The 22,283-nt window shown below is 47.0% G+C and overlaps 1 protein-coding gene across 4 annotated transcripts in view; it reads right to left on the reverse strand.

Annotated features, from left to right (window-relative positions):
- Window positions 1-4,726: 4,726 nt before the first annotated feature.
- Window positions 4,727-22,283, reverse strand: part of LOC121272598 (glutaminyl-peptide cyclotransferase-like) — a 58,305-nt gene continuing 40,748 nt past the window's right edge. For 3 of the 4 annotated variants that reach the window (XM_041179252.1, XM_041179251.1, XM_041179250.1), the window contains 6 exons: window positions 12,058-12,204; window positions 10,354-10,641; window positions 9,257-9,418; window positions 8,035-8,134; window positions 6,564-6,680; window positions 4,727-6,117 (listed from right to left, as the gene is read on the reverse strand). In XM_041179252.1, coding sequence (XP_041035186.1) covers window positions 5,972-6,117; window positions 6,564-6,680; window positions 8,035-8,134; window positions 9,257-9,418; window positions 10,354-10,641; window positions 12,058-12,204 — 960 coding nt within the window. In that variant the 3' untranslated portion in view covers window positions 4,727-5,971. Of the gene's footprint in view, window positions 6,118-6,563; window positions 6,681-8,034; window positions 8,135-9,256; window positions 9,419-10,353; window positions 10,642-12,057; window positions 12,205-14,131; window positions 14,549-22,283 lie in introns of those variants that run through there. The other variant, XM_041179254.1, reaches the window with a different exon arrangement.

Consider the following 22,283-nt stretch of genomic DNA (forward strand, 5'->3'; position numbering starts at 1 on the left):
ATAATATCACCACCATCAACACCCCTTTGTCCTTTTGTCTGTGACATCTTTGGCAATCTCTTCTTTGCCTCCACCTATCACTGGCCTCCTATCCAGCTCTACCTGTCCCACCAACACCACCCCCCCTCCCCGCCCGCACTCTGAAACCAGCTTATATTTCACCTCTTTTCTATTTTTCCTTAGTTCTGTTGAAGAGTCATACGGACTCGAAATGTTTACTGTGTTCCTCTCCGCAGATGATGTCAGACCTGCTGAGTTTTTCCAGGTATTTTTATTTTTGTTTTGGATTTCCAGCATCTGCAGTTTTTTGCTTTTATCTAAGTCCCTATCAGCATTTAGCCACATATCCTTCCAGCCAGTTTAAAAGGGGTGTCCTATTTAAGACAGAGATTAGAAGAATTATTTTCTCTCACAGGGTCGTGAACCTTTGCAGCTCTCTTCCCCTGATGGTGGTGGAAGCAGGGTTAGTGAATATTTTTAAGGTACAGGTAGATAGATTCTTGACTAACAAGGGAGTCAACGGTTATTTGAGGTAGGCTGAATGTGGAGTTGAGGCCACAATCAGATCAGCTATAATCCTATCAAATGGCGGAGCAGGCTCGAGGGGCCGAATAGCCTACTCCTGATCCTAATTCGTATATTCATACATACCTCAACCATTAACCCTGGAAATTAATTCCATAGCCTCACAATCGTGAGCTGGACATTAGAAGGGAGAGCAGGATTGGACATGCCAGTACTGTAATGCCTTACCCAGTCAAATAGCCTACCAGGCTTCAATATCTTAGGTTGACATAAGAAATAGGCACAGGAGTCAGGTCAGTGAATAAGATCATGGCTGATCCTCCACCTTTCCCGATTATCCTCATATCCCTTAACATCCATAACTCTGCCAATCTCTGACTTAAATGCACTCAACAACCAAACTTCCACAGCTCCCTGGGGTAGAGAATCCCAAAGATTCCAAAACTTTCGAGTCAATGACATTTCTCACCTCAGTCCTAAATGGCCGACCCCTTATTCTGAGTCTACGATCCCGTGTTCTGGATTCCCCAGCCAGAGGGAAAAAAACATCCTCCCCACATTTAGCCTGTCAAGCCCCTCAAGAATTTTATACCTCTCAACGAGATCACATCTTCCATTCTTCCAAACTCCCAGGGAAAGGCAAGTAAGGCGTCAGAGGGAGAGGTGACATCAGGTGTAGAGGTTCAGCGATCTGCATGGTGCAGCTCAGGAGCAGCGGGGAGGAGACCCATTCAGCATCCTCCTCACCGAGCCGTGGTATCGCAAATCTGTGTTCCCAAATTCTAGAGCGGGTACAGCCTGTCCGGCGGTTCGAATCAAACCCCCTCCCCTTACAGCACTGCCAAGGTCTTATTGTGGGATGGCTGGTGAAACAAGGAAGAACAATCGTCTCAATTGTTTAGCTTCATGCATAAGGACAATCAAGAGGTTAACTGCTCAATATAAGCGTCCCTTTGCTACAGCGGAGTTTTATATATGAACACACGCAAATACGGACAGTAGTAGGGCTGCAGCATAACAATCCTCATTCAGGAGGGTAATGGGGTATAAGCACACCTCCACCATTGATGGGAATCTACAGGTAAACAGTGTAGCGTTGGTGGAATTTAATTTAAAAAAAAAAATCTTTCTCCCCACAAAATTGTTGCAACACAGGTGTCCATTCAGCTCATCGTGTCTGCACTGGTTCTATGAATGACTAATTCACTTACTGCCATTCTCCCCCTAACCCTGCACATTCTTCCTCCTCAGATTTATTTTATCCTTTCACAGGGTGTGGGCGTCACTGGCAAGGCCGGCATTTGTTGCCCATCCCTAATTGCCCTTGAACTGAGTGGATTGCTCGGCCATCTCAAAGGGGCATTGCTGGGATCTGCAGTCACATGTAGGCCAGACCGAGTAAGGGTGGCAGATTTCCTTCTGTAAAAGGACATTAGTGAACCAGATGGGTTTTTAAGCGACAAATCGATGATAGTTTCACCAGCCACCATTACGGAGAGCAGTTTTCGATTCGCGGTTTAGGAAATCAATTTAAATTCCACCCGCTGCCGTGGTGAGATTTGAACCCATGGCCTCTGGGTTACTAGTCCAGTGACATTACCAGGACTTCACCAGCAGGTGACAGTCTCAGTCCATTTTTTTAAGGCTCCAATTGAAACTGTTTTGAGGTTACGGAGGGGCGTTCCTTCATTCAGCAAGACATCGGTTCATCCAAAGCATCAGGGAGTTTCGCTTAACAGCTCTCCATAAAACCTACTGCACCAGCCTTGCTGTGGTATTAGTCCTGGTGCCACAGACAGCAGGGGTGAGGTTTGCATTAAAAAAAACAGGGGCAAATACAAACAAAACAAAAACAGAATTACCTGGAAAAACTCAGCAGGTCTGGCAGCATCAGCGGAGAAGAAAAGAGTTGATGTTTCGAGTCCTCATGACCCTTCGACAGAACTTGAGTTCGAGTCCAAGAAAGAGTTGAAATATAAGCTGGTTTAAGGTGTGTGTGTGGGGGCTGGAGAGATAGAGAGAGAGAGAGGTGGGGGGGGGTGTGGTTGTAGGGACAAACAAGCAGTGATAGAAGCAGATCATCAAAAGATGTCAATGACAATAGTACAATAGAACACATAGGTGTTAAAGTTAAAGTTGGTGATATTATCTAAACGAATGTGCTAATTAAGAATGGATGGTAGGGCACTCAAGGTATAGCTCTAGTGGGGTTTTTTTTTATATATAATGGAAATAGGTGGGAAAAGGAAAATCTTTATAATTTATTGGAAAAAAAAGGGAAGGGGGAAACAGAAAGGGGGTGGGGATGGGGGAGGGAGCTTACGACCTAAAGTTGTTGAATTCAGTATTCAGTCCAGAAGGCTGTAAAGTCCCTAGTCGGCAGATGAGGTGTTGTTCCTCCAGTTTGCGTTGGGCTTCACTGGAACAATGCAGCAAGCCAAGGACAGAAATGTGGGCAAGAGAGCAGGGTGGAGTGTTGAAATGGCAAGCGACAGGGAGGTTTGGGTCATTCTTGCGGACAGACCGCAGGTGTTCTGCAAAGCGGTCGCCCAGTTTACGTTTGGTCTCTCCAATGTAGAGGAGACCACATTGGGCACACTGCCTGTCCGCAAGAATGACCCAAACCTCCCTGTCGCTTGCCATTTTAACACTCCAACCTGCTCTCTTGCCCACATTTCTGTCCTTGGCTTGCTGCATTGTTCCAGTGAAGCCCAACGTAAACTGGAGGAACAACACCTCATCTTCCGACTAGGGACTTTACAGCCTTCCGGACTGAATATTGAATTCAACAACTTTAGGTCGTGAGCTCCCTCCCCCATCCCCACCCCCTTTCTGTTTCCCCTTTTTTTTTCCAATAAATTATAAAGATTTTCCTTTTCCCACCTATTTCCATTATATATATAAAAAAAACCCCACTAGAGCTATACCTTGAGTGCCCTACCATCCATTCTTAATTAGCACATTCGTTTAGATAATATCACCAACTTTAACTTTAACACCTATGTGTTCTATTGTACTATTGTCGTTGACATCTTTTGATGATCTGCTTCTATCACTGCTTGTTTGTCCCTACAACCACACCCCCCCCACCTCTCTCTCTCTCTCTATCTCTCCGCCCCCCACACACACACCTTAAACCAGCTTATATTTCAGCTCTTTATTGGACTCGAATTCAAGTTCTGTCGAAGGGTCATGAGGACTCGAAACATCAACTCTTTTCTTCTCCGCCGACGCTGCCAGACCTGCTGAGTTTTTCCAGGTAATTCTGTTTTTGTTTTGGATTTCCAGCATCCGCAGTTTTTTTGTTTTTAGCAAATACAAACAATACAGGAAAGGAGAGAATGGTACAGACTAGAATAAGGGTGAACCATAACTGGATAGGGAATATATCGAGTTATAGAACAGGAGTTGGAAATAAAGTGAGAGGAATTGCAATCACGTTAAACTGTGTGTTCAGTGATACACAGTGCCCTTAATTCTACCCCCCCACCCCCGCATCATTCCTTATTTTCTTCCCTCCTTCTGCTGAAGACCACCTTCAGGTACAGGGGAGTCCTCGAGCACCCACTGTTGGTGCCCTCCCAGCCCAGGGTGTGGTTCACCAGTACCTTGCCCAAGTGGACGGCAGCTCAGCTAAGACTGTCTGGCTAGCCTCCTGATATGCACGGGATCTGCTGGTCACTGATTAAGTGAGGGACAGGCTAAGGAGATGGTCCGACAGCCAGTTATTGATCAACTGGGCCTCTACAATTTCATCTGAGACCAACAAGTGATTGGTGGGGTAGTGAGAAACAATCTTGTTTTTATCCTTTCAATGACATGAGCGTCGCTGGCAAAGCCAGCATTTGTTGTCCATCCCTAAATGCTACAACTGAGGGGCTTTACTAAGCCATTTCATAGGGCAGTTAAGAGTCACATGAAGGCCAGGCAGGAATGGTAGATCTTCTTCCCTAAAGGGGCATTAGTGAAGCAGGTGACAATCTTTACTGCTTATATTTTTATTAACTGAATTTATTAATTGAATTTAAATTCCATCAGCTGCTGTGGTGGGATTTGAACCCACGTCCCCCCAGAGCAACAGCCTGGGTCTCCGGATTACGGGTCCAGTGACATTACTACTACACCACCGTCTTCCCCTACAATCTGCATTAGCAACCCTTATATTGAGCACTTCACAACCATCTCAAGCCACTTTGCATAACCGTAGCAGCCAATTTTAATGCTTAGCGCGATCCGGTAACTAGTGACAAGACGAAGCTTCAAACAGCATCACCTTGAACAACCCCTTGAGCAGACGGCTTCAATTTCAGATCTCAGCTGCAGGGACGCACCTTCAGCGCTCCGTGTTCCAGTCCATCAAGCTGGCACGCGACACACTCCGTCGATTCATCCCGTCCTCAAACTCACCGCCTCCCCCACCCCCATCCCAAATCATACTGGGCTAATTAACGAGAATAGGACTGACAAAGAGACAAGGTCTCTGACTAATGGAGAGAGCGAGAGATAATGAATGAGACAGAGAACGGGAGGCGAGCATGGAATTAGTCACTCACGCTGTACAGAAAAAGACATTACAGACTCAAGAGAGGCACATGCGCAGAAACAGACATAGAACAAACCAAAAGAGAGAAAAGGAAAGACTTGCATTGATATAGCGCTTCTCACGGCCACTGTATGTCGACAATGAGATACTTTTGGAAATATGGTCACTGTTGTAATGTAGGAAATGCAGCAGCCAATTTGCGCACAGCAAGATCCCACAAACAGCGATGTGATAATGACCAGATAATCTGATTTTATTGCTGTTGACTGAGAAATTAATACTGGTCTGGACACTGGGGAGAACTCCCCTGCTCTTCTTCAAAATGTCTTCAAAATCTTTTACATCCACTTGAACAGGCAGGGCCTTAACTTAATGTCTCAATTGAAAGATGTCACCTCTAACTCCCTCGGTGCTGCACTGGAGTGGCAGCCTCGTGGTTTTTTTTCTGCTCAATCCCCAGAGTGGGACTTGAACCTAGAACCTTGTGAATCAGAGACGAGATGGAGGGGAGAAAACAGAGATACAGAAAGAAATGGGGAAAAGGCCATTTCACTGTTAGAGGGAAAGAGAGAGTGAAAGAGATACAGACACAAAGTGAGACAGACATTGAGTGAGAGACACAGACAGGCATGTGGAGGAACAGACACATATAAACAGGGGAGAAATGATTGACACATAACCATTGACACAAGAAAGACATAGAGCACTGTCCCCAGGAGACAGATCGAGGCATTCTGTGCACCAATCAGAGAATATTCACACTGTCGTCAAGTATTCAGTGCACATAGCATGCATTTCAGTTTGGTTGAAAACTTCCCCTCTCTGTGCAAGGAGTCACTCCTTTGACTGACTCCAATGTCCACTGCAATCCTCGTGGTGTCGTGCCCACCGTCTCGCTCGCTGTTACAGCCCCAAGTACTCCATTAGGAACACGCTCAGGATCTTGCAGAGGTTCTCGATAGTGGGCGGGTGCAAATTCTCCGCCGTGTCATCCATCGTGTGCCAGACGCGTGGAAAAGGGGTGGAAATCAGGTGCAGGATTGGAACTCCTGGAAACAAAACACAGGAGGCGTCAAAACCGGGGCAGACCCAAAACTGTTTGAGGGGCAAATAACTTCTCATGTTCCTTTATCTGTAGTATTAAAAATGCAATACGTGCAAACTGTTTTGATCAATTTCAGTTCCCCTAGCGATAATGGGAAACTCCTATGTAAACATATCACAGTGTAATTCCGCCCTCCCACCAGTGGAGGCGGTGCAGCGCCGCCACAGGCAAGAAGACGTACGTACAACGCTGCCACCTGGAAGAAGGTGGAATTGCAACCCAACCATAGCAAGTGAAGAGGGTCAGGACTGTGAAGTGAAAAGCCCGCGGCCAGCGGATTTCTCGGGTTGCCCCATCGCACCCCCACAACTCGCAGCCAGAGACAGATGTGAATCGCTCCCCCATCCGTCGCCCCACCAACCACAGATGTGGGAACCGATCGCCCTTTACCTTTCCTCAGAAAAGGAACGTGGTCATCTTCGATGGGGCCGTAGTATGTGTTTCCGTTGAAGTATGTCACCTCCAGAGGATGCAGTTGCAACAGCCCCAGGTTATGAAGCCTCTTCTCTAGACAGAAAGACTAATGTGAGTTTATGCACGCGCTCCCTCCCCCCTCGCAGCCATACATTTGTGCCCAAACCCACACATGTAAATGCACCCCCCCCACACTCAATGCAATCTCCACACCTATAATACAGCCCCCACACAAACACAACCCCACCCACAAAACATGCAACAACCTCCCCTCCAAATTTGCCTCACAAAGGCCCCAGCTCACACGGCAGAATTTACACTCCTCCGCCGGCGTGTTTGCAGGTGGGGGGGGGGGGAGGTGGGGTGGCGGTGAGGGTGTGTAAACCACCCCCCCCCCCCCCCCCCCCAAGGTGGTCTATCCCGGTGGGAGGAGTTTGGGGGTAAGCGGAGAAGCACAGCACATCACCCTGTTCAGCCCTGGGGGGTGGGGAGGGGGGAGCTGGGGGAGGGGCTCGCTTCCTTCAAGAACCCCTTTTCCACATAGGGTCTGCCCCCACCAGTCCCTCAGTGTGTTACCTCTCCCACCACTGCCCCCCACCCCCCCACCCCGGCCTCTCCATCGAGACCCCTGCCTCCCCCCCCCCCCCCCCCCACCCCCACACCATGAGACCAGCCGCACTGAACTGGTCATGGACTCCGGGACCTGCTTGCAGTCCCAGTCCCGGCCACTGCAGCCACTGGCACTGCAGAGCTTACAGCCAATCAGCTCTTTATGAGGCGGGACTTCCTCCTGAGTGAGGGGCAGACAATGAACACACCTCAGGGCATTAAGTGGCTGTGGGGATGTGTCCCCGCTGATGCCTCAGGTGGCAACCCCACCATCTGAAGAAACCTGCCCACAGTTCGGCTAGCTGAAGCCGTGTCCCGTTACCTCACCGAGTTTGGTTGAGTCTCAGTCCTCGAACTCATGGCTGGTTTAGATAAGGGAAAGCTGCTCCCAATAGCTGATGGTGGAAGGACTGAGGGACACAGGTTTAAAGCTTTGGGTAAGCCAAACACGAGGGTGGGGGGTGTGAGGAAGAACTTTTTTTTAATGCAGCGAGTGGTTATGACCTGGAACTCGCTGCCTACGAGGGCAGTGGAAGCAGAGGCAAGAAGGAATTGGATGGGCACTTGAGAGCCAGCATGGACTCAATGGGCCAAATGGCCTCCTGTGCCATAAGAAGGCAGAGCAGGATAAGGTTAGAAGGTGATGCCCTTTCTGATTAAGTCAGTCTGCCTGCCCGCACTGCCTGGACTCAAGTCACCACTTGGGTGAGAACAGAGCCCAGAGCCCATCGTCCTCCGGGATCCCTCCCAGAGTCAGCACCTCCTAGGGGATGGGAGGACATTTACAGGAAACGCTGCTGCATGTCTGACGTCCAGGCTTAAGGAGATGGCTTCTTACCGATTCCAACCAGCCGATTAAACCACTGGGCTGTGTCCTTGAAGTGATTCAGGAAGACCGGCTTGGCCACACCAAGAAGGTCCAGGAGCACAAACATGTCCTGAAACAGACGGAGGATTTATCAAGAATTCACAGGGATCCCCAAGAAAAAGGTTTCCAGGCAGCAAGATCCATCTCCACACAAGATAGGAGGAGAAGGTGCAGAGTACAGAGTTTAATAGTGACTACTGTGCAACACGATCACAAAATGGAACATAACGGACATCAAACACCCAGTAACATCATCAAACACTCCCAGGGCAGGTACAGCACGGGGTTAGATACAGAGTAAATCTCCCTCTACACTGTCCCCATCAAACACTCCCAGGGCAGGTACAGCACGGGGTTAGATACAGAGTAAAGCTCCTTCTATGCTGTTCCCATCAAACACTCCCAGGACAGTTACAGCACGGGGTTAGACACAGAGTAAAGCTCCCTTTACACTATCCCCATCAAACACTCCCAGGACAGGTACAACACGGGGTTAAACACAGAGTAAAGCTCCCTCTACAATGTCCCCATCAAACACTCCCAGGACAGGTACAGCACAGGGTTAGATACAGAGTAAAGCTCCCTCTACACTGACCCCATCAAACACTCCCAGGACAGGTACAGAACAGGATTAGATACAGAGTAAATCTCCCCCTACACTGTCCCCATCAAACACTCCCAGGACAGGTACAGCATGGGGTTAGATACAGAGTAAATCTCCCTCTACACTGTCCCCATCAAACACTCCCAGGACAGTTACAGCACGGGGTTAGATACAGAGTAAATCTCCCTCTACACTGTCCCCATCAAACACTCCCAGGACAGTTACAGCACGGGGTTAGATACAGAGTAAAGCTCCCTCTACACTGTCCCCATCAAACACTCCCAGGACAGGTACAGCACGGGGTTAGATACAGAGTAAAACTCCCTCTACACTGTCTCAAAGAACACCATCGACTCCAAGATTCTCCTCCCCAAGCCACTCAACATCCTGACTTGGAAATATATCGCCGTTCCTTCACTGTTGATGAGTTAAGATCCTGGAACTCCCTCCCTAACAGCGCTGTGGGTGTACCTACACCACATGGACTGCAGCGGTTCAAGAAGGCAGCTCACCACCACCTTCTCAAGGGCAGCTTGAAAAGAGCAATAAATTGCCAAACATCCCCGACTACAATTAATAAAAACTCACCACCGAGTCGATCAGTGTGGTGCTAGCAGTGTTTACTGGGTGTTTTGTCCTGCTCATGCGTTCAGCCAGATGACGGGAACCGTAGAGAGAGTCTGTGGGTGTCCAGCTAACAAGTGCCTCCTCACCATCCAGGAATAGCATCTGGAGAGTCAGATCCAGTTTCTGTACAAAAGAGGGAGAGAGAAGAATTTCACTGGTGAGAGCTCAGTGGGCAGCTCTTTTCTCTGAGCTCGAAGGGCATGTGTTCAAGACCCACTCCGGGATCTGACCACATTGGCTGAAACTCCCATTGCAGTACTGGGAGAGTGCTACAGCATTGTAGGTGCCGACTGTTAAATGAGGCCTTCAACCAAGGACTTGTCTGCCTTCTCAGGTGGGGATGAAGGATCCTATGGCAGTATTCCAAAGGTGAATAAGGGTGCTCTCCCAGGTTTCCCGGTAAATATTTATGTCTTAACCAACATCACAAACCTGGACATTATCACATTGTTGCTAAATCCAAAACAAAATGTCTACTGTTAGATGTGATCCTGTGATTGGACAGCACTTGCTGAACAGTCCCGAGTGCGCTAATAGCGACACTTACATCCAAATTAAGATAATCAGTCGAGCTTGTGACATGGCTCATTTACGCTTGCTAGAAGTGACATCCATTCATAGACAGGGATCACTCTCTGCAAGCAAAAGGAATATGTTCACGCCTTGCACCCTTTTTTAATTATCTGGGAACTTAGGGAGTCTATAGCTCTCTGTTGCTTCCCAGTGGCAATGTCTCGACCAATCAGAGTTGACTTGCCAACCCGGTGGCAATGTCTCGACCAATCAGGAGTTGACTTGCCAACCAATCAGCACCCTTTTCTCCTGTAGTATAAGTTGTAGCGATTGTTTGAGGTTTGGCATTCTTGCATTTGTCGTGATGGGTGAGTGCAAGATGAAAAGCTCACCACCACCTTCTCGAGGGTAATGAAGGATGGGCAATAAATACTGGCTTTGACATCGCCACCCATGTCCTGTGAATGAATAAACATTTTTTTTTAAAGAAAAGGCCTCTGATTCCTACGTCCCAAGTCTTAAATGCCCTCGCTGAGAGTTTTTACCTTGCCCTTGTGCTTAACTAGCTCTTTGTCCAGTGAGCGCGCCAGCTCCAGCATCATGGAACACGGCACAGCTGAGTCAGTGGCACCCACGTAGACTCGCCCTTGATCATCGCGCGGGAAGTACTTGGAGTCATAGTGACAGGCCAAGACCAGGCGGCGCCTAGCAGAGGGGTCGAGCGTGGCCACAATGTTGGAGAACACCAGCATGCCATGTGGAGTGCTGTCCTCAAAGGTGTCCAGTTCCACCGTCCACTGGGCAAGCAACGACTCTAGATGCCCCTGGATGTGCTGTGGGAGATAAACACAGCATTTCAGTTACGCCAGGTGTCAGCAATCTTTTTTCCAAGCCGAACATATAAAGAGACACTCACTGACACTGATGGTGGGTTGTGGAGTTAGGAGCTCTACATTTGCAAATGTCACATGCGTTCGTTTTCACCATATCCTTAATGATGCTGCTGGCATCGTCTTACATCTTCAATCCTCCCTCAGTTCACATTCTCAATCTTATCCACACATCTCATTTTTCTTCTTCCTCTTCTGCTTTTACCTTCAATTTCTCCTTCAATTGTTGCCAGGACAGCTGTTGGATATTTGTTTCCAATGTCCGTACTTGCTTTTCTTTCTCTCTCAAACTGTATTTAGGAACCCTTTTGAATCCTGATCTGACCCACTCATTTGTCTTTCTGTCTGTCCAGCTGATACTGAGCATCCTGCCCCATACCCACATTTCAAAAGCTGTTCTCCTCCTCTCATCCCAGAGTCCAACTGTCACATCTATAGAATTAGACACTCCGCACCAGAGACTGTACAGGGTGTTTTTTCAGCTTCATGCTGATGCTTTTGGGCTTCCAGACACTACTTGCCAGAGCTAACCCAACCTGGATTTCATTCGTGTAACGTCTCACTTTGTGAATAAACCTAAAACTGAGTGAGGGTTGACTTCTAGTCATCCCCTTCACCAACTGGCTGCAAGACGTTGAACACAGGATGCCTTTCAAGTTGTTGAGAGAGGACCATGAATTTGGAGACAGCACATAAACATTATCAACATCCCCAACAACTGAGGTAAAACACTGGAATTTATTGATAATTTTCACAGGGTCTTTATGCATTCTTGGTTCATGGAGCAAATATGTTCTAAAGAAGAGTCATATTCGACTCGAAACACCAACTCTATTTCTCTCTCCACAGATGCTGCCAGATCTGCTGAGTTTTTCTATACTTTCTGTTTTTATTTACCTATCAAGAAATCTATTTATTGGGAAAGTTAGAGTGTCAGGGGGTAACTCCATCACTGTCTTCTCGGTTTCCCTTAGAAGACAGAAACAGTATCATTACCAAGAACTGTATCTCATGTTTATCTATGGTATTAATTTTGTTTTGCCTGTATAATTATATTTCTTACAGTAAATTTAATTTACTGTTTAGCCTGAACCACTTGCATTTATAAAGCCCCTAACATATGAAAACATGTACAACAGAGCCTGTCAGTGCACTGTTGTTCCACTAATGTAGAGGTACCACACTACACAGAAGTGAAGAGAGTATTGGAAATTGACCTAAACTGCAACAACTCCTTTCATCTCCACTTGGCTTGAGACCTGAGCTTGGTCTTTTTTGGGACCCCCTTTGAAAATTGTGGGAGTTGATTCTGAAACATCAACAACAATAAGGGAGGAAACATTTTAGCTGCGAACGCACCTGCCGGACAAGTTTGATGCCCTCTGACCCTGGGTATCGCTCGATTAGCATTGGTACCAAGAAAATATTCCATAAGCGCTGGAAGTCGATGAGCGAGATGAGGTGTCTCACCTGACTTGACATGACACTCTTTGGTTTGTGTTCAAACTGTTTTAAAAAGAAAATGATTTTAAGATCTTAATTTTCATTCAACCTAAACACAGGAAACTGAGACTGTAATTTGCATTTATATAGCACCTTTAACATAATAAAATGCCTCAAGGCGCTTCATTGGAGAGTTATTGGACAAAATTTGATACCAAACTACATAAGGAGATGTTAGGAGATGCGATTGACAGAGAGGTTGGATTTTTAACCAGTTTAGAGAGGGAATTCCAAAACTCGGGGCCTAGACAGCTGAAGGCATGGTCGCCAATGGTTGAGTGAAGAAAATAAAAAAAAAGGATATACCAAAAGGTCAGAGTCGGAAAAATGAGACTATTTGGCCCATTAAGTCCATGCTGGTTCTCTGTAGAGCAATCCAGTCAGTTCCAGTTCTGGTTCCATTCAGTTTTGGTTCCCATTGTCAGCCAGTTCTGGTTCCAGTTCCAGTCAGTGCCAGTGCCGGTCAGTGCCAGTGCCGGTCAGTGCCAGTGCCAGTCAGTGCCAGTGCCGGTCAGTGCCAGTGCCATTCCCCTGCTCCATCCCTGTAGCCCTGCAAGTTTATTTCCCTCAAGTGCCCATTCAATTTCCTTTTGAAATCACTCACGTGTACAGCTTTAGGCTGTTGCACATCTTCATATCAAACAGCATCATAGTGCTCTCTACCCCTACTGTCCCAATATCCTTTCTATAATGTGGAGCTCAAAACTGTACGCAATACTTTAGCTGTGCTCAGACTGGCAGCCACATTCCCTACAACAGTGACTACACTTCCGAAGTGTTTCATTTGCTGTAAAGCACTTTGGGATGTCTTGAAAAGGCACATTGTAAATTCACGTCTTTAATTCATCTGGGGCCATCCTCAGGTTTTATAAAGAACATGCTTCTTACCATAAAAACTGGTACTCCATCTGTTTTTTTAGTGTCCTATTCACTTGAGGTGTTGCTTTTAATAGCTCATGGACTCGCAAATCCCTCTGCATAGGCCATTCAGCCCCTCAAACCTGTTCCGCCCTTCAAATAGATCATTTCTTGCATGTTATCTCAACTCCATCACCCACCCTTCCCCCGCCAAAGTATAAAACACTATTTAAAAAATACACCACACACACAGGCATTTACAGCACTGAAGGAGGCCATTTGGCCCATCAAGACCATGCTACCTCTCTGTAGGGCAATCCAGTCGGTCCCATTCCACCCTCTGCCCTGCAAGCTTGCTTGCCCAAAAACTTAAATCCATGATCCCTAGTAATCCCCTGACCACCAGCCCCCCCCTCCCCCCCCCCTCCAATAGGAACAGCTTTTCTTTGTCTACCTTATCTAAACCTGTTGCCACCCTGTACACCTCGATCAAATCTCCCCTCAATCTCCTTCGCTCCAAGGAGAACAGCCCCAGCTTCTCCAACCTAACCTTGCAGCTAAAACCCCTCAAGCCTGGAACCATTCTGGTAAATCTCCTCCGCACCCTCTCAAGTCACAATTAAAATGCCATCTGCCCATTTATTTGCCGAATTGTAACAATGAGTGATTTATTTAATTTAGGGAAAGAACAGGTTCTGTCTGCAGCATTAGGCTGCAAAATGGGAACACAAACGAAGGGAAAGTTGCTGCAGGCTCAGAGACCATAATGCCACAAACAGGGCGGGCACACGGATAGATGGGGCAAATGGTACAATTGCTGTCTCTGTGTGATTAAGAAATGACAACATGTTACAACAGAATTATACCAACTTTAAAGAAAAAAGATCAATCTGACTTTATATAAATGAAATTGTTTTTTTTTAAAAAAAAACGTATTTAGATTAGAGTTTAAGGTTAGAATTAAATTCATCCCAACCATTAAACGAGGGGCAACGTGTTGACCATTGGGTTTCGGTCAAGTCACACTGTTGCCGTTCTCAATGTTGCAAAGCTTCTGGTGGCAGCCACGTACCTTTCGCCGGGTCCAGTCCTCCTGTGGCTCTGCTGGTTGCTCAGCCGTGAAATACAGCCCCCATAAGACGCAAAGGACCGCCAGGGCGAAGGAAGCCGACAGCAAGAGGGCAACCCGGGGCACCCTGGCCAGACAGGAGCGCTTGTCGGCGCGGGAGGCGCGGTGATTCCTGGCTGACTTGGACATGATGTGGGTGGGGTGCAAGATCAGTTGAGCGGGTCGAATCAAACTTTAAATTTAAAACTCACACTTGCGCCCAAGGAGTTAAAAAATTAAATAAAGCAAAAAAAAAAAAAAATTCAAGGGGATTTCCTAAACATCAGCTCCGACAGGTTGGCTTCATGTCAAGTTGCTGTGCTTAGGATCCCTGCTCTCGCTGAACGGGTTTTTAACATCCCTGTTCGACAGGCAGCTGTGTAAAAGCAACGACGCAGAGTGATGACATTTTACTGTGGGTGTTGTCTATTCTTAAAAGAGGCACCTCCCCGAAGGCTGAGTTTACTGCTAACGGACAACCGCCTCTGTGACCTTGCATAATAATTGCATGTTAACATTGTCTTGTATGAGGCCCTTGGTTAGACCTGTGGCTTGAGTCAGATCAAGAATGACACTCTTGCTTTTAAATCATTCGCACTGCACCTCCCACGAGGGGAGTACTTTTGTGTCGTGTAGTCAGTCACTCGTGTGGGGTAAACGTGAAACGTTAACTCTGTTTCTCCCTCCACAGGTGTTTGTCTGACCTGCGGAGTATCTCCAGCATTTTCTTTTTGATTTCAGATTTCCAGCGCCCACGGTATTTCGCTTTTGTATTGATGACAAAAGTTAGGCGTAGTGACTCGACGGAGCGGGCAGGTTTCAACAAGAAACAGATAAACTTTATTACAGAGAGCTTTTCAGGTGCTACATGCTCGATCAGGAAGCCCTCACCACCTGCGGGGGGAGGGGGGGGGGGGGGGTTGGTGGTGGGGTGGCCAGGTTGCCGGCGCTTAGGGCTCGTTGGCCAGAGCTTCTCAGAACATCACATGACCCCTGACGGACAGCAGGAAACATAGAAACTAGGAGCAGGAGTAGGCCATTCGGCCCTTTGAGCCTGCTCCTCGATTCAATATGATCATGGCTGATCCTCTATCTCAATGCCATATTCCCGCTTTCTCTCCATACCCCTTGATGCCCCTAATATCCAAAACATGATCAACTTCTTTCTTGAATATACCCGGTGACCCCGCCTCCAAAGCCTCCTGTAATAGATGATTCCACAGGTTGACCACCCTCTGAGTGAAGAAATCTTTCCTCACCTAAGTCCAAAATGGCCTCCCCCTTATCCTGAGACTGTGCCCCTGGTTCTAGACTCCTCAACCAGGGGAAACATCCTCCCTGCATCTAGCCTCTATTTAGGAGGGGCTATAGCCTCAGTTACTACATTTTCTCCCCCTTTATATCTTTACAATTTTGATTTACAGAATATCCAACAATGTATATGTATATACAACTTCAGGTGTTTAAAGTTCAAGTCTCTGAGGTGCTCTCCTTATATGGCTAGAGTGGCGTAGCTCTCCCACTTGAGGTTCCTCAACAGGATCGACAGGATCTGGAACTGCAGCATGAGACACATCCTCAAAAAGTGGCAATTCAGGGTTTGGCAACTCTACAGAGACATCAGGCATGTCTATTCTAGGTCGATCAGTCACCTCAGGAATTGACGGTTCGACGTTAATCACAGGCGGGATAGTTGGCTGTTGGAATGTCTCTCTTGCACGAATATAATCTAGGTACTTATGAAAGGTTCTATCTTCCACTTGTAATTGGAAAGATAATGGACCAGTCTCTGAGACAATGGTTCCAGGAACCCAACAAAGTCCACTTCCGAAATTTTGCATGAATGATGTGTCACCTACACTGAATGTGCAAGCTTTGCTTTGTATGATGTGGTTAAAGTTTTGATTACTCTGATTCCACTCTACCTTCCCAGGAAAACAGTCCCAACTTCTCCAGTCTTTCCTCATAACTGAAGCGTCTCATCCCTGGAACCATTCTCGTAAACCTCTTCTGCACTCTCCCCAATGCGATCACATCCTTCCTGTAGTGTGGCACCCAGAACTGTACACAATACTCCAGCTGAGGTCTAACCAGTGTCTTATATAAGTTCATCAGAACCTCCCTGCTCTTGTACTCTATGCCCCTATTAATGAAGCATAGAATACTGTATGCTTTAGTAACAGCTCTCTTTACCTATTCTGCCACTTTTAATGACTTATGTACATATACACCCAGGTCTCTCTGCTCTTGCACAATCTTTGGAATAGTATCCTTTATTTTATACTGTCTCTCCATGTTCTTTGTACCAAAGTGTATCATCTCACACTTCTCCATATTGAACTTCATCTGCCACCTATCTGCCCACTCCACCAATGTGTCAATGTCCTTTTGAAATTCTGCACTGTCCTCCTCACAGTTTACAATTTTTCCCATGTTTTGCGTTGGCTGCAAACTTTGAAATTGTCCCTCGCACACCAAGACCTAGATCATTTATATGTATCAGGAAAAGCAAAGGGCCCCAATACCGACCCCTGAGGAACTGCACTACAAACCTTCTTCCAGCCTGAAAAATATCCATTAACCATTACTCTCTGTTTCCTATCCCTCAGCCAATTTTGTATCCACATTGCTACTGTCCCTTTTATTCCATGACTTATAACTTTCCTCACAAGTCTGTTGTGTGGCGCTGTATTGAACGCCTTTTGGAAGTCCATATCCACCAGATCAATGGCCTTGCCCTCATCAACCATCTCTGTTACTCTTCAAAAGACTCCAGCAAGTTAGTTAGACACAATTTTCCTTTAACAAATCCATGTTGACTCTTCTGAATGAATCCACATTTTTCCATGTGACTATTAATTCTAGCCTGAATAATTGTTTCTGGAAGTTTCCCCACCACCAAAGTTAAACTGACTGGTCTATAATTGCAAGGCAGGTCTTTACAACCTTTTTGAACAAGGATGTAATGTTAGCAATTCTCTGGCACCTCCCCGAATCCAGAGAACATTGAAAGATTATTGCCAGTGCCTCTGCAATTTCCACTCTCATTTCCTTCAATATTCTTAGATGCATCTCATCCGGTCCCAGTGCCTTATCAACTTTAAGTACCAATAGCTTATCCAATATCTCCTCCTTATAAATTTTAAACCCTTCTAGTGACTGAGTTTCCTTCTCTGTCACCATGGCCTGGGCAGCACCTTCCTCGTAGATAAAGAGAGATGCAAAGTATTCATTTAACATCTCAGCCGTGCCTCTTGCCTCTATGTGTAAGTCCCCTTTTTGGTCTCTAATAGGCCCTACTCCTCCTTTTACCACCCTTTTACTATTGATGCACTTATAGAATACTTTGGGATTTCCTTTTGTTAGCTGCCAGCCTTTTTTCATAATCCCTCTTTGCTTCTCGTATTTGCCTTTTCACATCCCTTCTGAATCTTCTGTATTCAGGTTCTCAGTTGTATTTGCTCCCTGACACCTGTCGTAAGCACACTTTTTCTTCTTTAACTTAATTTCTATCTCCGTTGTCATCCAGGGAGCTCTGGATTTGTTTGTCCTACCCTTCCCTTTTGAGGGAACCTTTTGACTGTGCCCAAACCATCTCCTCTTTGAAGGTAGCCCATCGTTCAGCTACTGTTTTTCCTGCCAACCTTTGGTACCAGTCTACCTGGCCCAGCTCCATTCTTTCCCCATTGACAGGTTGGATGATGCCTAGCTTTTCTAACTGGCACAGTTCTGCATCCACCTTCTCCTTCAATGTATAAGGCACAGGCCTGGCCTTAAAGAAACGTGATGTTGTCTGAGGATCCACATATATCTTGGCCTGCATGCCTTTTAACTTCCCTAAATCATCCCGAAAAATCACATTGTATTTCTTTAGCAGTTCAAGAACACCTGATTTCAAGCTTGATCTTCTGAAACCAGTCTCAGCCTAAAAGACTGGGTCCTTCTCCTTTCACTATTATCACAGGCAGCTGAGCTGTCTGTTGCCTGTAAGACACTGGTACTGTGGTGTTGTTCTTTACCTGAATAGACTCTCCCGTGTATGTTCTTAATTTAGCGGTTGTCCTCTCCAGGTATATTGGCTGTCTACCTTCAATCAGGTATTTGGAAGTGTGCTCTCCCACCACTGTAGTTGAGGCACCCGTATCCACCTCCATTATCAGTGGCTTCTCATTAGCTTGGATTGTGACAGTGATAGGTTCAGTTTTCAAAGTGGTTTTGTTATACAGAGAATAAATGTCAGTGTCGGCAGCTTCAGATTTGGCTGTATTTTTTAATTCAATCATGTTGGTTTGCTGCTTTATGGGCTGTTTCAATTTCACCCTGCATTGCCTTACTACACGACCTTTCTTATGGCAGTAATTACATTCTGCCTCCTTGAATTTACAGGTGTCCAGTCCAAGGTCACCCGCCCGCACCCGGCCCCCGCCCACCCCCCCCCCCCGCCCCAATATCGATAATAACTTAACCTTGGAGTCGCTGCTGAAGTGCTTCTACTCAGGCCTTTCCATGTTTCTAACAGCGGACATTGCCTCTCGTTTCGATGCTGTGGGTCTGGTTTTCGCGCCATGCTCAGCGGTAGGTTCCCACCCCACGTGAAGAATGGCGCCATGTTGTATGTGTTGCAAAGCCTGCGAGTCTCTCGCGGCACTTTCCATGGTGAGGGAGGGAGATTTCCTGGGCACGCTTCAAGTCGATGCCGACCTCTGCAAGTAAATAGCGCTGAACGGCTTCATCCTGAGCTCCACAAACTAATCGGCCCCGCAGCCTCTCATTTAATATGTCCCCAAAGTCCCAGCGTTCTGTCAACTGCTTAAAGTTCGCTACTTAGGTTGCGATAGACTCTCCTGGGGCCCTCACTCTGGAATTAAATTTAAAAGGCTGCATTATTATGGGCGGCTTCGAGTGGAAGTGCGTTTTTACAAGGTCCACTAATTCATTCCAGGATTTAGAACTGGGCGTGCTTGGGGCCATCAGGTTGCAAATGAGATTGCGTGTCTCATTGCCACATACACTCGAAAGGATGGCTTTCTGCTTTTCCTCCGCGGTAATTTCACTCGCTACGAAATAAAATCCGAGGCGCTCTACATGCTGGAGTCTTCCATAGTCGCATCATAAGGATCGATTCTGCCAGAGAGTGGCATGACTGGTGAGTAGTCTTTTCCTTTTTTTTTTAAAGACTCGATGGACTCATGGTAACAGGGCAAGGTGCAATGTCTGAGCTATTTTACCCTCGTCGCCAAATGTAGTGACTCAACAGAGCGGACAGGTTTCAACGAGAAACAGATGAACTTTATTACAGAGAGCTTTTCAGGTGCAAGCATGCTCGATCATGACTCTCGTCAAGAAGCACCCCTCCCGCATGTTGCCCGCGCTTAGGGCTCATCGGTCGGAGCCTCCCAGAACATCACATGACCCCTGATGGCCAGCAGGAGGCGCTATACCCTCAGTTACGACATTAGGGTTGGACTTGAGAGAAACGGAATGCTGCAGGTTCAGAGGGAGAGAGCTTAGAGCGAGTGAGGGGGAGCAGGAAAATTGAGACGGCTGATAGCACACAGAGAGTTCTCGATGAAAGGATCTGGAGAGGGTGAGAGGCCAGGAGAGGGGTCCAGGTGGAGCAAGAATTCTGCAGCTGTTCGGGGGGGAAAGAGTCCTCGTCGAGGACGTGGGTGTGAAGGCGATGGAGGAAGAGCTTGGTGTCGCACTGAACTTGCAATTCGTCGAGGTCGGGGGGGGCACATTGGATGAAGCTGAGGCCTTTGCTGAGACAAGGAGAAAGTCAAAGAGAACAGCAAAGTCCTGTTTCTTTTTTTAAATTCACTCTTGGGATGTGGGCGTCGCTGGCTAGGCCCAGCATTTATTGCCCATCCCTACTTGGCCTCGAGAAGGTGGTGGTGAGTCGCCTTCTTGAACCGCTGCAGTCCATGTGGTGTAGGTACACCCACAGTGCTGTTAGGGAGGGGGTTCCAGGATTTTGATCCAGTGACAGTGAAGGAACGGCGATATATTTCCATGTCAGGATGGTGTGTGACGTGGAGAGGAACTTGCAGGTGGTGGTGTTCCCATGCGTCTGCTACCCTTGTCCTTCTAGTTGGTAGTGGTCGTGGGTTTGGAAGGTGTTGTCTAAGGAGCCTTGGTGAGTTGCTGCAGTGCATCTTGTAGATGGTACACACTGCTGCCCCTGTTCATTAGTGGTGAAGGGAGGGAATGTTTGTGGATGGGGTGCCAATCAAGTGGGCTGCTTTGTCCTGGGTGATATTGAGCTTCTTGAGTGTTGTGGGAGCTGCACTTATGCAGGCAAGTGGAGAGTATTCCATCACACTCCTGACTTGGCCTTGTAGATGGTGGACAGGCTTTGGGGAGTTAGAAGATGAGTTACTCTCTGCAGAATTCCCAGCCCCTGATCTTCTCTTCTAGCCACAGTATTTATATGGCTAGTCCAGTTCAGTTTACGATCAATGGTAACTCCCAGGATGTTGATAGTGGGGGATTCAGTGATGGTAATGCCACTGAATGTCAAGGGGCGATGGTTAGATTCTGTCTTGTTGGAGACGGTCATTGCCTGGCACTTGTATTACTTGCCACTTGTCAGCCCAAGCCTGGATATTGTCCAGGTCTTGCTGCATTTGGACACGGACTGCTTCAGGTATCTGATGAGTGGTGGATGATGCTGAACATTGTACAATCATCAGCGAACATCCCCATTTCTGACTTTATGATGGAAGGAAGGTCATTGATGAAGCAGCTGAAGATAGTTGAGCCGAGAACACTTCCCTGTAAAACTCCTGCAGTGATGTCCTGGAGCTGAGATGACTGACCTCCAACAACTTTTCATTGGAAAGTTGCCCAATCTTAGCAGTATCTTGATCAATTGAACAACCAACACAGGAAATATTCCAATCAGGAGCAACAAATTAAACAGGGTAAATTAAATTTAGCCAACAACAACCTGAAGATTATGACCAAGGATTTGCTGAGATTCTGCATCACTCAGTCTGTTGTACTTAGTTACATGCCTGTCAGTTTTTCTTTATTCGCCCATGGGATGTGGGTGTCACAGGCATTTATTGCCCTTTCCTGATTGCCCTTGAGAAGGTGGTGGTGAGGTATTAACGAGTAATGGAAATCAAACAGCACGAGGGGGCTATTCATCCCATCATGCACATGCTGGCTCTTTAAAAGACCTGCCTTTTCCCGTAGTCATGTAAATATTGTCCTTTTCAAATTTTTATCTCTTTCACTTTCAAAAATCACTATTGAACCTGCTTCTGCTACCCCTTCTGGTAGTGGACTCCAGATCATCATAACTCATTATATTATTTCCCCAGTCAACCACCCCATCCCCTCTTGGATTTCTTTCATCAATTACCTTAAATCATTTGTTCCATGTTCCTTAAGAAATGGACTGGGGGACTGAGTTCCAGGATTTTCACCCAGTGACAGGGAAGGGACACTGATATAGTTCCAAGTCAGAATGGATACCATTGAATGGGAGACATTCAGCATCTCTGGATGAAGCGAGTAGTCATTTCATGTTCTCTGCTCCCTGGACTTTGCCTCTCGCAGGGTATGTATTCAAGAGGTGCTTGCCTGTGTGCTGCTAATCCTCCCTCCATTCTTCACGCAAGAGCCGAGGTGGTGTTGACCATGGGAGGCATTGCAGTCAAATCAAATGCATGTGTCTACAAACCTGGGTGGGCAGATTATTCAAAAGAGTGGGGAGAATGTTGAACTTACTACCATGTGACCTAGTTGAGGCCAATAGCATTGATGCATTTAAGGGGAAGCTAGATGAGCACATGAGGGAGAAAGGGATAGAGGGTTACTCTCACACAATGAGATGAAGTGGTGGGGGGGGCGATGGGAAATTTGTGTGCACCAGCGAGAGGTATGGGGCAGAATGGTCCATTATATGCTGTACATTTGATCTTAATCAAGAGCTGCAATTCTGGCCCCTCTCACCCTCTCCCCCAATCCACCCAACCAGGGGCCAAATGCAGTCTCCCTATCACCACCCCATTTGAGGTACCTCAGCATTAGCCAGGGTAGACAGGGGGAGGGAAGGCCTTGGGACCCCTCTAGTCTATATCACACCAGGCCATACATTCACTCACCC

This window comes from Carcharodon carcharias, chromosome 34 (genome assembly GCF_017639515.1).
Source record: "Carcharodon carcharias isolate sCarCar2 chromosome 34, sCarCar2.pri, whole genome shotgun sequence".
NCBI classification, from domain to species: domain Eukaryota; kingdom Metazoa; phylum Chordata; class Chondrichthyes; order Lamniformes; family Lamnidae; genus Carcharodon; species Carcharodon carcharias.